Source organism: Mytilus edulis, chromosome 2, assembly GCF_963676685.1.
Source record: "Mytilus edulis chromosome 2, xbMytEdul2.2, whole genome shotgun sequence".
Taxonomy (NCBI): Eukaryota; Metazoa; Mollusca; class Bivalvia; order Mytilida; family Mytilidae; genus Mytilus; species Mytilus edulis.
In genome coordinates this window covers 89,577,412-89,595,472 of record NC_092345.1, presented here as the reverse complement: position 1 = coordinate 89,595,472, position 18,061 = coordinate 89,577,412, and the positions used below count along the sequence as shown (strand labels likewise).

At 31.1% G+C, this 18,061-nt stretch overlaps 1 protein-coding gene across 2 annotated transcripts in view; it reads left to right on the top strand.

The window, feature by feature from the left end:
- Positions 1-1,890: 1,890 nt before the first annotated feature.
- The window catches only part of LOC139513350 (PDF receptor-like), a 52,381-nt gene continuing 36,210 nt past the window's right edge, over positions 1,891-18,061 (top strand). Inside the window, exon 1 of one of the 2 annotated variants that reach the window (XM_071301754.1) lies at positions 1,891-2,188. In XM_071301754.1, coding sequence (XP_071157855.1) covers positions 2,110-2,188 — 79 coding nt within the window. In that variant the 5' untranslated portion in view covers positions 1,891-2,109. The remainder of the gene's footprint in view (positions 2,189-18,061) is intronic. The other variant, XM_071301753.1, reaches the window with a different exon arrangement.

Below are 18,061 nucleotides of genomic sequence, written 5' to 3'. Positions count from 1 at the left end.
ATTACAGTAAAACAACATGGACTTGGTCGCTTTTCACGTCTGTTCTAGTTTTCAAATGCTCTGAGTGCACTCTTTTGCTGTTTTGCTACGTATGATCCATTTACATTTAAGTGCTCAATCTGTTCCAAACGAAGCAGCTGCTTCATCTAATGGGCTTTATTTATACATCAAATGATACGTCTCGTTAGTCCATGTTCATGCTTTACGGACTTCATTAGCAGGGTCATTCTCCTAAAACAAACACTGTTCCAACACATTACTGTAAAGACTAATAAGAAATATGTTTTGCAAATCACTAGATCTTATGATACCAAAATAGTTATTCAATCTGTTTAACCTATAATGACATTTGACTACGTATGGATTCCCATGGTGGATGATTCACGCAAAGCAGGAGACGCCTTTACTTGATTTGTTAGATTTAAGCATCTGACGCATGCATATAAACCATGATTGCTTTAGTGAATGCTCGTCATTAACAGCAACAGCAATAAGGCGTTATACCTATATTTCCTCTTTTTTTCGAGGGGGAGGGGGATGGTGATGGAGGGATGGGGAGAGAGGCAAGTTAGCATTCTTGGATTTATGGTTTGAAAATGGACATATATATTTTGTATAAATGTCAGGCTAAGAATACAGTCCACTGGTGGGGTTCGTGTTGCTAGGTCTTTAGTTTTCTATGTTGTGTCTTGTGTACTATTATTTGCCTATTTGTCTTTTTTTGTTTTATCCATTGCGTTGTCAGTTTATTTTCGATCTATGAGTTTGGCTGTCCCTCTGGTATCTTTAGTCCATCTTTTTTCAGCTGCATGACGGTTTTTTTTAAATGCCGCTGTTTGAAGATGTAATATAATGATCAAAATTAGTAAAAGCAGTTAAGTTATAATTATCTGAATGTCCTATTTTAAGGACATAATCCATTTCTTATTTACTCTCGTATGGTTTCATCAGAATAGATAGTGTCTGGGTCAAAATATGCAGATAGTTATAATTTTGTTGACACATTTCATTTTCACTGTGATCTGATTTCGGCAAAATTTATATTAGGTTATTGAATCTATTTTTTTGTTTATATATATATGAATATTTGTATCTATGTAAAATAAATGAAGAAAAAACTCATCCTAAACATTCATGCGTCTGGCGTACAAAATACCAATCCTAGTATATACGATGAGTTCGTCTGGTGTACAAAATACCAATCCTAGTATATACGATGAGTGCGTCTGGCGTACAAAATATCAATCCTAATATATATGATGTGGTTTTTTTTCGCGCTACAAAGTATGTCATTAGTACTAAGATAATTTATGTTTATGTGTACAAATAATCGGATTATTAGTACTGTGTTATAGCGCTGTTCGTGAGTTCAATAGTATTTTTTATCTATCTAATTTCTGTGTCGTGATCGATTTTTGCAACAAGGAACGTTCAAGAATGTATATCATCACTTGTATGTTTTCTGTATTAATGAATGGCATGTAGTTGACAAGAACACTTTCATAACAATAAGTTTTCGTAAAATCATTCTCGAAGAGATTTGAAACAGCGAAACTTTTAGAATAATTCTGAGAATACTGTTACAAATTCTTACATCAAACTAAGGTTATAAAATAGTGATAATACAATTGTAAAGGGAACTAATAAATTACAATAGTTAAGTCCGAATTAATTAAACTTAGTTGTCGAATAAAACAAGAAACAACTAAAATGAGCTAAACTAGTATGAACTACAAGACGTTATTTACGTAAAACATTACTTAAAATGACACCAGAATTAAGCTAGCAAATTATATATAAAGTGAATGTGATTTTACATAGGCATGAATGATGACATTAGTATCATGGCCAATAACTCCATGTTGTATTGATCTCCAAATTGTAACATGTACAGGTGATAGTGTTCGAATCTGACAAGCAAGAAGAGTTTTTAGTCAGTAATCGATACAGAAGTCAACAGTTAGTTAAATCGTCTTTGAAACAGTTACTAAACAAATATCAACTGTGTCTGAAGTTGTTAGGTAATATACAGAGATTTTTGTTGACTGGATTAACTTATTATATGCACTTATTATTCAGGATGGAAATGGAACCGCAACTGATAGTATTATGAAAGAACCTTGGAATTACAGGAGTGAATCTGAATGTCTGACAGGACTTGCAGATAACTTATATGGCAAAGATGATGGTAAGTTTTTTTTTCAGTCATCGTACTTAATAACAAAAACCAGAAAATTAATATTTTGATAATAAATCAAGCTTTCATATAAATTCATTACTTATTTGATTCAAATCAACAACAAATAAATATTTTTTTATCAATTCGATGATACGCTTTTGCTACATTAATTAAATAATAAACTCAACTAATTCATTCCACGATCTCGTAAAGAGTCATAATCGTCATTTCATTTTAACTGCAGGTCTGCTTTGGGTATTTAAATTTATACCGTCTGATCATTTAACGTTCTCATTTTATAATTAATTACCTGCGGTCACCAGTGGGTATCAGGTTTTACCTTTTCTTTTTAGTCAGGCTAATCTGCTATGAAACAGTTCAAAACAGTTCTGTCTAGCTCAGAAAAACTTCTTTCTACCCTTGGAAAAATTGTGTCTACCTTCGATAACTTCTGGAATATGACAGTTGTTACCCATTCGTTTGATGTGTTTGAGATTTGATTTTGCCATTTGATTATGGACTTTGAATTCTTCTTGACGTTTGGTGTTTTTAGTTGTTTTGCATTTCACCCTAGAACGGTCCTTATTTAAAACTGATAGAATAAGTTATATGGTAGAACTGACAAAACTAGTTTGATAATAGAGCTGTTAGAATCAGTTCGGAGGAATATTAAACCAAAACTGTTCTTATTTGGACTGTCAAGTTCAGTTCTAGGACAGGACTGTCTGAATCTGTTCTATGTTAAGACACCTATAAACGACGTAAATAATAGCAGTTCCCGTCGTGATATAAAACAGCTTATCTGGGGTTTTTTTTCCCAGTCAGTCGTATTTTATATAAAAAAAAAAATAGTAAGAAATAAATACATTCCAAGATGCATGTTTTTATTTCTTTTATCTAATTTTTTTTATAATTAATCTTAATCGAAAGTCTTTCCTTTGTAAATAATGATGAAAAGGCGGTTATGAAATAAAATTGTATATGAGGACCTACATTGTAGTTATTTAGTGTTGATATATAAGTAATGTAAGGCATTTAATTTAAAAACAGTTTATATAGAAAAAACAACTTTAAAAGTAGCAACGCTTTAACAGACTTTTTTTTAAATACAGCTTTTTACACTAGTAATTTTGGGGCCCTTTATAGCTTGTTGTTCGGTGTGAGCTAAGGCTCCGTGTTGAAGGCCGTACTTTAACCTATAATGGTTTACTTTTTAAATTGTTATTTGTATGGAGAGTTGTCTCATTGGCACTCACACCACATCTTCCTATATCTATTTAATAAATAAATTAGAATGAAAAAAATGAAAGAAAGAAATAATTGAGTAAAATACATTAAGACGATTAATAGAATAAAATGTTAAACTACTAAACTTAATATATATAAGGATCTGCCAAAACCTGTTTTAAGAATATAACTATGTAAACCTGTTCTAAGGGAGAACTTTCTTCAACTTTGTTAAGGTAAAATGTCTGAAGTAAGAACCGTCGACAACTGTTCTGTGGTAGTTATCAAAGGTACCAGAATTATAATTTAGTACGCCAGATGCGCGTTTCATCTTCATAAGACTCATCAGTGACGCTCAGATCAAAATATTTATAAAGCCAAAACAAGTACAAAATTGAAGAGCATTGAGGATCCAAAATTCCAAAAAATTGTGCCAAATACTGCTATGCCTGGGTTAAGAAAATCCTTAGTTTTTCGAAAAATTCAAAGTTTTATAAACAGGAAATTTATAAAATGACCACATTATTCGTTGTCAATGTGCTAGGCAGATTTTAAAGAGACTAAAACTGACCCCAACTGTATTGATTGACATGGTGAATGTCGTCAATTCTAAACAAAACGACGAAAATTGACAAAAACATTAATATAATATCATGCAATTCCTTGAATAACGTACAATAAAAAAAAAAAAATGCACGCAAACACACATATACATTGAGAAGGAAAAAAGGACATATTTCGATGTATAAAAAAATGTAAACATGAATCCTGCCAGTTTCTACATTAAGAAATGTCTGTACAAAGTCAAGGAAATGAAATTTGTTTTTAAATTAGTTTTGATGTGCCTGAGCTGTTGATTATGTCATTTTCCGTTTTGAATTTTTTTGGAGTTTGATTTTTTTGGTCATTTGACATTTCATTTTTTACGGAAGAAACTCATGGTTAATATCCCTATTTAAGATATATATCGATAAGTCTGAAAAGTGATCAATACCAGCAATTCATAACAAGGAATATTCAGCAATACATTCATAAACATGTGGTATACATGTATAAATGTATACTATATTTTTATTTCATTTTTTTTATTTGTTTATATTAATATGTTGAACATCAGTATGATCTAGTACAAAGTATAAAAAATTAAGCTTGAATCCAAAGTAACTTCAAATGATATGAATTGCCAACGCAACGTCCCATTAAAAGTTTTATTTTGAATAGACGTTATATATCAATTTCTATCATGAACATTTGTCATTTGATTTGCATGATAGATTGAATATGATAAAAAATGAGTTTAGTTTCAATATCTATATTAACTATATTAAAATGAATTTGAGTTAACGTGAGGACTGAAGTACACATTTATATCATTTTCATTGGATAAATGTAATTTTCCAATACCAAATTTCTATAATACTTTCAAACTGCTTTAATGATGTGCAAAATGATGTTTCAAATATCAAAACAAAAATATATTTATAATCTGAAAAAACACTAGTTTGAACTTATTATCTCTATCAAAGGACAGTTAAAGTTAAAGAATGAGGCCTTTCTTGTATATTCTGAAACGTAACAGCTTTTTCGTATTAAGTTTATTAAAAATGAAGGGTTCCCTTTTATCAAAAGTTGATTTGACATAAGATTTTATTTCTTAGTTAATTGTGTAAGAACTCAGTAGTTATGATTTATCTGTATATGGATGAGTTTAAGATGATAACATTGATATAATCAAATTAGCGAACGATTTAAATGGTTTTTTTTCGATGAAATTCAAATTTATTATAAATGATCTAGTGATTACAATGCATGTGGTTAGAGGCATCTAATACAAGGAAAAAGAAAACTTTACCAAGGTTTGATCATGGGATTAATAAGTTCTTGTCTATATTTGATAAATTTGGTGACTGTATATTTCACAGATATACCAAAACATTTTAATGTATTTCAGAACTTCGATGTTAATTGTAGAGGAACACTGAAATTTTTTCTGTATAGGTGTTGTTCAAAATCTTTGAAATCTGTATGAATCATTTTTATTCGTCTGAAAATCAATCTCTGTAATAATAATGCAATAATTCTAAATTAAAATGTTTATTTCTAGATAGATGACTGTTATTACATTGTATTAGTACGGTCTAGTCTGATAGTTGATTGATTAAAAAGTAAAATAACAAAAATACTGAACTCCGAGGAAAATTCAGAACGGAAAGTCCCTTATCAAATGGCGAAATCAAACACTAAAACACTTCAAAAGAGTGGATTACAACTATTATATTCCTGGATTGGTACGATCATTTTCTTATGTTGAAAATGGTGAATTTAACCTGCTAGCTAAACATCTCACTTTTTTTGTGTTTTTAAAATTTGCTGTTACAAAATGTTAGAAATAGTTATAAATTAAGGAATGTATCTCCATGGTGCAAAGCTCTGATTCCTTTTACGTATTTGGCTATACTTATTTTACCTTTTGGGTTATAGCTCTTCATGTTTTATATAAGCTTAGGATTTCAAATATTTTGGCCACGAGCATCACTGAAGAGACATGTATTGTCGAAATGCGCATCTGGTGCAGAAAAATTGGTACTGTTAATGGTATTGCATGACAGTCGCATCAAATTCTGTGATATAGTTACAATGAATCAACGCTTATCCATTGTATCTATAACTTAAACTATTGTGTTAATATCTTTTCAAAATTAAAGCCTATTCTTAATTAGAAGGTATTGTAAGTGAGTTTAAATAACTATGTATATCAATAAATTATATATCCCAAATAAATGGTCAAAACAATACAAATATTACACAACACGTCTGCCCTAAAAGATCTTCATTTATCAGGCATCTGAATATTATCTGTTTTGACAAAATGAGACATAATCGATCTTATTTCTAATAAGATTGAGAATGAAAATGGGGAATGTGTCAAAGCCGGGGACAACAACTTGACAAAAGAACAAATATTATAGTATATATATATATATATGTATATATATAAGTACGTCTGAGTCAGTGACAACTCTACAACAGATGTATCCATCGGATTGCCATCAATGATGGTGATACATATATATAAAGCATGTGTCCGAATTTTCTAACAAGAAGCCTTATTCTAGGCACATCACGATTTTCTAGCATAGGAATTTACAGATAAACAGATAAAATCATACTATATTAATTTTTAAAACAAAACTGGACACCTAGAATGTAAACATTTTTGTTTTAAACATGTGGAATAGCCAACAATGATCCGATAATAAATGACAAAACTCGCTTTTATTAAACAATATATCCACAATAACTTGTAAAACAAGAAACAGAAACAGGAAAACTAGAGAATAGGGACAACAAAAAGAACACAAGGATTCGAACCGAAACCGAAAAGTTCTAACTCATTCAGCTTAACTATGAAACCTCGCGGCTACCAACTCATACTATACGATTGCATATTATTGTATACATGAACGTACAACCCCTGTGTGTCCGTTATACCGATGTTTATCATATATTCATTTATATATATAAATCAGACATTTAAATCGCAACCTATTGGTAGCCGAGAGGTTTCGACGATATGTTGATGTTAGTCACACGTAACAGAATTCATGGACGGGTTCGATTCCCAGTGAAGGCATATAGAATTTACAAAAAATAAGTGTAAGTTTTTAAAATAATTCCATTAGTGAACAGAAATCAGTAAATTGGCCAATTCAAACTTAATGAAATTAGACACACAAAGAAAACAATTGAATATAATTTGGTGAGTCCATTTCAGCGACGGATTTAGGACGCGTTGATTCTAGAAAAAGATTCTACGGTAAATGAATAGGTTGACGTCACCACAATGGTTTAAATTATATTGACAACGATGCGTAAACAAAACTTACATCTCAGCTCCTTTGTTCTAACAGGGGTGATTTGAGCTGGATCACCCCTACCAGATCACCCCAGTTTGAGTTTCTTTGTTATGCATGCTTTCCTTTATTCTGTAACATTTTGGCGGGAATGTCAAATCTACTTTAAAACTTATAACTAATTATACGGAAAAGACTATCTATCAAAATTCACGTAGAAAAAATCCAGTGTGTATGCAGGGATTCGAACTCAAGACCTTTAGCATATCTAGCCACGACACATACAACTACACCAGGACGACTGGATACGAACTAACAGTAATTTAACACACGTTAAGGAGGCAAGATCTTTTTATAAGTGGGGCGTCTAATCTTAAACAGCTGGGATGTAAAATAATTATCCCTATCCCATCCGGACTTGGTGTGTCAACGGGGTGATCTCACACTGATACACCGCGTCCTTGCGGGATAACTATTAAAAACAGACATAATGAAAATGTCAAACATACGGGTAAAGCATTCAACATTGTGTCAAAATCTTAATCACTATAAAAACAAAGAAGCACAAAAAGGCATGTATCAAATTTAACAATCTCATATATTGCTTTTTTTTTAATGGACACTAACAGAATTCTTCAGAGAGGATAGAAAACATGTAAATATCAACACCTATAAGAGCATGCCGATGATTGTTAATTGCAACATACGCTTTTCGAAAATTAGCCTAATAAGCTATACACTCAAATGCATGACAATGAAATTAACAAAAACAAATTTGGCGGACAACAACAAACGACTACCACTAAATTATATGCTCATGGCTCGGGACAATTTTTTTTTAAATGGTATGAGACAGATTGATGACGTAGAATAGACCACCGTAAGGCCCATCATTCCACATTGTTAGCTATAGTATCGTTTTGTTTTATATCATCCCTGTCATTTCTATAGACAGATTAACCAGTTTAGTGTTGTATAAATGTATACGTTTTGTATAAATATGATATAGAATATAATTGACTATTCATTTTTATTAATTTGTGTACACTGGGTTAATTCATTTTATTTTAGTACGCTATTAATATAATCATTATTAATTATTTGCTCATAAAACTAACGGATGGTATATATGGGTTATGCTCCTCTTTTATTTATGTATTTGGATAATTCGATATTCTATACATCACACTTTTTACCAATAAACCTAGACATGAAGTAACAAATCTATGTATTATCACAATATCACCATACATTTTTTTTGTCATTTTATCCTATAAATGTGAAGATAATTTTTCAAGATACGGTGAAAGTGGACAGCAGAAAATCGAATTAGTCTCGTGATAAAGTGGCGCACTGGGAATTATCAATCACAAGTCTTAGTATGAACACAATTACGTTACTGATGTTTCGCATAAATAATAGCTCGTAAATGGCACCAAAATCCGATAAAGCCTTCTGTTTGTTGAATTATTAGGGAATGTTACATTGTGCATGCAATGTATATTAGTAAAATTAGACGTGATGAAAAAGCCTATAAGTAATGCTTTTCCCGGTATCGATGAAAAACATTGATACATGCAAGGTATGAGAGTATTAATCTGGAATCGTATATTTTCTTCTAAATATCCTATTTAACGCTAACGTCACAAGGGATACAAGTTTGTTTCAACATTCAATGTCGATGAACCAATAAAATAATTCATATACATGTATCTTTAACCTACCTTCCAGCTAGCTTCAATGGAAAATTCGTTTGCTAATATGCGTCTTTAAAAAAAATACTGCAGTTAACAACGCCGTTTGTTAGCGTGTGCATTTGTGAGTTGCAACATATTTAGGTACCCAAAGAACACAGATACCGCCTTAAGTCATTATATGGAATTAAATACAAATTCACAAAATATGCATGTATTATTTTACAAGCAGCAAACTAGTTTTCCTTCTTTTTTTTAATTTAAAAGATACCTTCCGATTGTAAAGTGTCAGGTTGTAAATAACTAAATAGTATTAAATCTTAAGTCTTTTATCAAATTGTTGATTTGGCTGTTCTGCTCATGCTCTGCAATAGTAAAATGTTTTTTTTTTTTTTTTTTATCTAAGGTTCGTTTATGTATCGAGCGCACCTGACGCGTGTATTTATAAATATCGGCCACATTTTACTGTGTAATGTTTTTTTTTCTTTCATAAACGCACGAATTAATCAAAATCAAAGGCACACTCGAATTTGAATGTTTAAATTTATTAGTATACCTCTAATAAAATACATACTGTTTAAAGTTGAAAGCTGTCATTTAATTTCGTGTTTAAATAATTGCTAAGTGACTAAAATTGACAACATTATTTTAAAATTATTATCTTCTAATAAAAGGTGTTGAAACACATATTGTGAAATCTTAACGTTTTTTGAGATCAAAAAATTTCGTCATGAAATATCTGTGTTTTCGTGAGTAATTATATCATATACATGTCGGTAAATTTAATTACTTTGATTTGTCTCATCCTTTTCCTCTTATGTAGAATCAATCTATGTTCATTTTTCATTTTTTTCTATTCGTTATATAATTTGCTGAAATTATCCTGAATAAAATAGTTAGTTTGGTGTTAAGCTTCCGTCTAAATGCTGACGGTCAATACTTTGTTTCATCAAAGCACGTCCAGATTATTGTGTTTTTTGTCGTAGACGCCAAATTAACGTCTAGATTCAACAGCAATCAGGTCAATTTAGGTTACGATGAGCTCAAATAAGCTTCCTAATTTGTTTTACTAATATATACCATCAACTCCTGTACTTTACGTACTTAAACTGAATGATTGTAATCTGTCAGAAATGCCGTCAAACTTGAAAATCATATTTGTAAAAACTCTCCTGTTTTACTGTTATGATAACAAGGGAAGGTGATGCGTATATCCATGAAAAGGCTAGAATATATTGTAGTACATGTATATCATTTCGGCTGATGCTAGTTATTTTATTTGAATTGAGATACATAAGAAATATGAGGATGTGGTATATGTTTAAACAGTGACAACGATCCACACAAAATAAAGTACAAAGACGAAAACCTAGCTTCACAAGTCACAACATGATCATCAACAAAGATCAAAATTCACTTTGTACAGTAGCCGTCCAAGTCGGGGGAAAACACATAAATGCGTACATGGACCTATAATGGTTTACTTTTATAAATTGTTATTTGGATGGAGAGTTGTCTCATTGGTATTCACACCACATCTTCCTATATCTATCTAAAACAATCAAAAAAGGACATGATGTACAGGATTAAACATAACACAATTAAACAAAGTAATTGGCTGGATTACAGGCTTTAGGTTTTGTACAGGCATAAAAAGTACGGGAGCAGGGGCTTTCACAAATTAAGTAAACATGTTCAGGGCTTAAACCACACAGTATTTTATCAATATTTTAAAAACATTTGAAAAAGGTACCCACCTTAGCAGCTGCAACTGCATATTGGAAATATATTTCCGAACTTATTTGGTATTTAAAAGGTAACCGATGATACTCATATATTATAAAACGTCTCAATTGTATGAGCAAAAATCCAAGGATATAGAAATATTCCGTATCAACTTCACAAATTAAACATACTTTCCCTAATCATTTTGTCCATTCTTCGGCTGTGACATCACATATTAGATACCTATGTCGTGGCTTAGTAATTAAACATTCCACTATTGTGTTATTGTGCCAAGGTCAAATTTGAGTTATTGGCTTTCATTTTTGCTAATATACATTTGTACTTAGTCTATATATCACTTTGTGATTCTTTGTTGAAAACATTATTTGTTATTATAGTGATTAAGATCAGAACACAAAGCAGATTGCTGTACCCAAATGTTTAACGTTTTTACCTATAATTATTTGTTTTGCTCAAACATTGTTGTCAATATAATGGAATTCAAAGCGAGTTTCATACAAAAGAGGGACGAAAGATACCAAAGGGACAGTCAAACTCATAAATCGAAAATAAACAGAAAACGCCAAGGCTAAATATGAAAAAAACCAGACAAACAATAGTATACATGACACAACATTTAAAACTAAAGAATAAGCAACAAGAACCCCATAAAAAACTGGGGTGATCTCAGGTGTTCCGGAAGGGTAAGCAGATCGTGTTTCACATGTGGCACTCGTCGTGTTGCTCATGTTATACATTTCTATGTAGCAACATACCAGCAGCGCCTGAATACGGAGTATACATCTCCCAATTGATACGATATTCCCGGGCCTGTATTTCCTATCATGATTTCCTTGAAAGAGGATTGCTACTCACAAGGAAGCTATTAAACCAAGAGTTCCAAATGGTGAAGTTGAAATCATTTCTTCTTAAATTTTACGGACGCCATCACGAGTTGGTTGACCGCTATGGAATAACCGTTTAACAGATGATATCGGATATGTTCCTTATGTCGTAGCTAACATACTCGAGTATAATAGAAATACAAATTTTTAATTTTTGCGTTTCGTGCACAAAAGAAAGAAACTGAAGTATCTCATCTGTTCCCGTAAGCAGAATTAATAACCAATGCTTGTCGTATTCCTTTAGTGTTAGTTTGGATTTCCAAGCTTAACGTTTATAATTCCAAGATTAATGTTGATAATTCCAAGATTAATGTTGATGTTGATAATTCCAAGATGAAAGTTGATAGGTCTAAGATTAAAATCGACAATTAAAAAAAAAAGATGGACCTAATACACTTTCGTATTTTAGATTTTTTAAGATTAAAATTGGTTTAATAGTGTTGGTCGCTGTCTCATTATGGCATACTCAACACACGTTGTTTTTGCCTTTTACCGAATTTCCTTGTATCAATTCTCTATTCAACATCTCTTTTACCGAATTTCCTTGTATCCATTCTCTATTCAACATCTCTTTTCTATTCACACATAGTTACAGCCCGTAACAGAGAAGTGATTGAATTGATGTTTCTTTACCGTCAAAATTAGCTACGTTATCGACAAACTTAATTGAGTGGTGACCGAACTATTGGTACTTTAACGTTAAAAAGATTGACAATGCTGACAAACTGTCATGTGTCGCTAATCAAGTTTAATACCGATAATGAAAATAATTCTAATAATATGAAACAAAATATGTCCATGCACCATTTCGATTGGGCGAAAAGTAGTCATTTCTTCAAAGTCAGAACAGAAAAAAAAGATTTACGGAAGGACGTCTTGATAGTATTATTTCCTTTACAATTTTACCCAAAACTAAAAGAAATATACTGGTAAACAATTAAAAAGGTGTTTGATAGGAATGAAGTCCATTATTTTTTCGACTGAACTACAATGTGTACCGTATGTGTGATGGATTTGAATTCAATCAATAACTTTGAAATGTTTCTCATATGTATACACAAAAGGGAGAACTGGTATTTGTAATTCTGTTAGAATATGTCTTCGTCCGTTTCACATGCCAAACTTTTTTCTAGTACAGTTTAAACGGGAAAGTTTTGTTGCGAATTCTTTTTAATATGACAAAATAACGAGCAGAACTATTTCTTGCAATGGCACACACAGAGAATAATTTTTTTTAGTAAAAATCAGAAGAAAAAAATTTGTTTTTCCAAAATATACCATGGCCAGGACCTAACAGTTTTTAGCAGTGTACAAATGAAAATCGTCCGGAAAACTGCGATTGCTGTCATTTTGAGGGATCATGCAACATTTCTTCTATTACCCATAAACAACATAGGTTCTCAATTACTAAAAACAGTTCTAAAAGATAATTTCAAATCAGAGTAAACATATTAACTTCCTTATATCCAGTCGAATTTGTCTATAGGTTTCACAAAGCTGGTTCTTAAAACGTTTGTATCAGGGAAAACGTTTTTTTCTTTGACTTTTAAAACATGTAGGAGAAACGGATTTCCCATTAATTTACACATAATATTCCGTATTTCTTATTTTTTGTTCGATAACGTAAATTATACGACTCTTTTTATGACTACGTGAACTTGTGCTATTTATTTTTGCTGGTCTTTAGGAAGACAATTTACAATTGTGCAGTGAACGGAGGCACTTATACATAACCTTATCATTTTGTTTGGAAACAAAAATAAATTCCCAATATACAAATATACATGTATGAATATACATGTATTATATGTCGTGTACATGATTGGATTTTGTAGATATAACTACCGCACAGAAAAAATATCATGGATTTCGAGGCTTTAATATTCAAGGTTTTGAATTCTACCCTTGTTGAAAACCTGTAGAGACCTCTACAGGTCCTTAAAACATCAATTATTTTTTTGTAAATTAGGTGCCGTCTCCCTGAACATGCTTATATCTTTTTATTTTCATATTTTTTCCCTGTTTGTCTCTGTTGTCTTGATTGTTGGAAAGATTAGTGGTATCTAACAATATTTATGAAAACTTTCTGAGAATTATGAATATTTCTTCTCTGTCAGATATGGATCATTACCAGTGATAAAATGAAATGCCGTACATCACATTCTTGCACAAAAGGGTATTTATTATAAATAAAGGCAATAGTAGTATACCGCTGTTCAAAACTCATAAATCCATGGACAAAAAACAAAATCGGGGTAACAAACTAAAACCGAGGGAAACGCATTTAAAAATATAAGAGGAGAACAACGACACAACACTAAAATGTAACACACACAGAAACGGACCAAGCATCAGACAAAATCCCACGAGATAACAAATATAACATCAAAACCAAATACATGAATTTGGGATAGACAAGTACCGTGACACGTCTTATCGCAATGTGAAATTACACTCAAAAATAAGAGAAAACAAACGACGCAACGTTAAAATGTAACACACACAGAAACGAACAATAATATAACAATGGCCATATTCCTGACTTGGTACAGGACATTTTTAAAGGAAAAAATGGTGGGTTGTGTGGCATGCCAAACCTCACACTTTAATGGCAATGTTAAATATAACATTGAAATGACAACATAATATTACAGGACTACAATACAAATAAATAGGAGAACGTATTAGACAAAGAAACACATGATTAATGAATAACAAAAAGCATCAGGTTTAAAATTCAATACGTCAAAAAACGCGCCTCGTCCACACAAGACTCACCAGTGACGCCCAGATATAAAAGATCGAAAGCAAAAAAAAGTACAAAGTTGTACAGCACTGAAGATAAAAAAAATGGTCCTAACTATAGAATAGATCATAGTTTACCACAGAAATCTTAAACGGAAGTTTCGACAATTTTAAACAGAAGAGATTTGAAAATAAATTTAACTTTAAATAAACACTGAAATAATTTTAATACCTCGAAGGTGTAAAGAATAAACCAACAATCTCAATCTTTAAAAGTGTCTTCATTGCACTAACCGACGAGTTCATGTTTGCAGTATACAGTGGATGTGACTCCAATAAATTCCTTATCATTGTAGTCATGAATATTTATCGCTTATATTAAATTGATAAAGATTTCATCGAGGTCGCACCAACTGTTTCTACAGCTAAGATCAGTTACAATGTAACATGATCTCGTCGATTCGCACGACGAAGCCATTGTTTATAACAGAACACACATTCTAGATTATTTATTTTTGTTTCCGTCAGTTCGAAAGTATTTGATCATTTCAACTCCTTTGTATTTCATAATATGTGTCATGAACAAAGACATATGTTCGATTGAATAATGATTTCCGGGTAACAAATGATAGAAATTCCGGAGATCCCGTATTTGATCCTTTACCGTTAAAATGAAAATGCCAATGACAGAGGTTGATTATAAAAAATGTTTTACTGTGAGTGTGTTAAATAAACTTCGACTTAAACAATGAAAAATAATACATAAAATTCTCTCGTTAAAATCTTAAACATAGTTACATACACGAGCGAATCGTACAAGTTGAGATATATAAACACCGTAAGATGGTGACAAGGGAACGTCACTATCTAAAAATGGATAATTAACGATAGGAAATGAAAAATCATCTCTTTTATCACAAATTTTAGTATTCAGCTTTCCGTTAGTGATATGGATATCAAGATCGAGGGAAGAGCAGTGGTCATTGTTAGTATTAGCTTTATTTAAAGTAAGTTCAACAGGATAAATTTCTTTAGTATACATACTGAAGTCGTCATTATTGAGAGCCAAAATATCATCCAAATATCTAAAAGTATTATTAAATTTGTTTATCAGATGTTGTTTCGATGGGTCTTTGCTTATTTTTGTCATAAATTGTAACTCAAAGCAATACAAAAACAGGTCCGCAATAAGTGGTGCACAGTTAGTCCCCATTGGAATTCCGATAATCGGACGATATACGGAATCCCCAAAGCGAACAAAAATGTTATCTAGTAAAATTTCAAGGGCATATATAGTATCAAAGCATGTCCAATTGACACAGTTTTTTTTGTTTATTGCTACTAAAAAATGACCTAAAAATTTGTATAGTTCAGCATACGAATTACCAGAACTTGTGAAATTCATACTGGATTGTATGTATAAAATGCACAAGATTATCAAATGTGAAACATTACGACAGATAAAACTAACGGATTGATTTAAGATACTAGATAACTGTAAATGATAAGTACCTATAACAGACGTTAAATAACAATAACATCTAACGTTTGGCTTTGAACAGGCATATACGTATTTTGGCAGGGTTCACCATTTTTGTGAGCACTCTCCGACAGTGGCATATGTAAGAGAACAGCATCAGTTCAAACTAAAAATATAAATTGGAAAGCATATATAAGGGCTTCTAGCAATAGCTTGTACAAATCTCGATTTCATATAATGAATAAATAATTTTTCCGGAATAAAAAAAATACAGTCGTTACACATCGAACGAATGAAGTGCAAAAATGGCAGAGTTGTTTTTCGTTCTTTGTTGTAAAAATATAAATCAGTGACACTTTTCACAAAAGTTTTTATATTTTGAAACATTTATCATTTTGTCATTACGGGTCCTTTTACATCTTTTGTTGAAGATCTTGCGATGACCTGTAATTGTAACGTATACCGGTATCTGATCTATTTTTTGGGGGTATGTATTGATAGTTATCTTAATGACAATTATGCCAAGCTTATTAATTGTATCTAAATAGTCTTGAGAAAAATCATGACCTTTTTCTTATATGGGAAGTTTTGTCGTTGATATTGGACTTTCTATTTTTGTTTCATCTTTATTGTTAAATGCATTTGAGTAGTCTAATGAAGGGAAGATATTTCTTTTGTCACCTTAATGAAATAAACCAATAAAGAAGTTAATAAGTACATAACATAAACATATTCGTTAATGAAATAACATGTAATATCCATTTAAGGATACGACAATTTATCAAATCAATATTGAATTAACCTTAATAGCATTGCTTCATTTGAGTATTTCTGACTGAACTGTAAACCAGCGTTCAAGTTTAATATAGTTAAATGATACATAAGTCTACTAGAATATATTATTCCATTTCATAAACTCTTGTATTTTATCGTATGAAATGTGGATGATAATAATATTTCTGAAAGGCCAAAATCGATAAAGGTACACATTAAATACTACAAAAAATAAAAATTGATGAATAAATAAATATAAATTGTTAGTTTTATGAACATATAGTCTAGTGAAACTACAGTCACTTATAATTTGGCAAGAAAAGGAGCTTTTAATCATCATAGCTTGCAAAAACAAAGTTTTCGACAGTAAGCTGCTAGCTATATACAACAGTCTGTTGAAACCATAATAAAGTTCCTAAAAGTATTAAGTACCATTATTACAAAAATTCAGCGTAATTCAACTACTTTTTATAACGTAAATTGTTTGAGGTTTTATGCCTTGAGTTTAAATTTCAATGCTACAACTGAAATTGAAACATTTTCTGCCCTTTAAAGTGAGAATAATTCATTATCATTTCTAGCGTTAATCAGCACAACCTCATTTACTTGATTTAAAGTCTTCTTCTATAAATATCAACTGCTATTACAAAATTAAATTGGATTACGGTATAATAAAACATGATGAGAAGAATCTAAACAAATTCTAAAAGCTTTCTTCTATAAAAATGCCAGAAGATAAATAGAGAAAATCTAATTCCAATATAAAGAAAGCATTTAACAAGAATCTACTGGCAATTATGTACGAAAATATGTGCTTAATAATGAATTGAAAGTACTAATTTAAAATAATCAAATTAGCGTAGAGAAAATAGTCTATTTATTTTTCTGCCTTGCATTATGTGACATCTTATTATCTTTCCAGTTTACATATAAAGTGTGTAAAAAATAAAATCACAAAAATACTGAACTCAGAGGAAAATCAAATCGGAAAGTCCCTAATCCTGGCAAAATCAAATGACAAAACACATCAAAAACGAATGGACGACAACTATCATATTCCTTACTTGGTACAGGCATTTTCAAATGTAGAAAATGGTGGATTAAATTATTCTGAAAACAAATTGCACAAGGCATCACAGAAAGCTTAAACATTCAGGTTGAGGGCTATCGTATACTTGTATCACTGTATGACTATAATAACTGCATTATGTTTTTCGGTCTGTGCGTGAGTTTGTTCGTTCGTCTGTTCGTTCGTCAGACTGATCCAGGTTAAAGATTTTGAGGTTAAAGTTTTTGATCAAGGTAATTTTTTTTAATAAAGTCTAAGTCTATTCAAATTGAAACTAAGTACACATGTTTCCTATGATATGATCTTTCTAAGTGTAAAGCGAAATCTCATATACATATTAGCGAGTCCAGGCATTTTTAATTGGTTATTTACGACACTTTGTTATTTGAATGTACGTTTAAGTATGTTA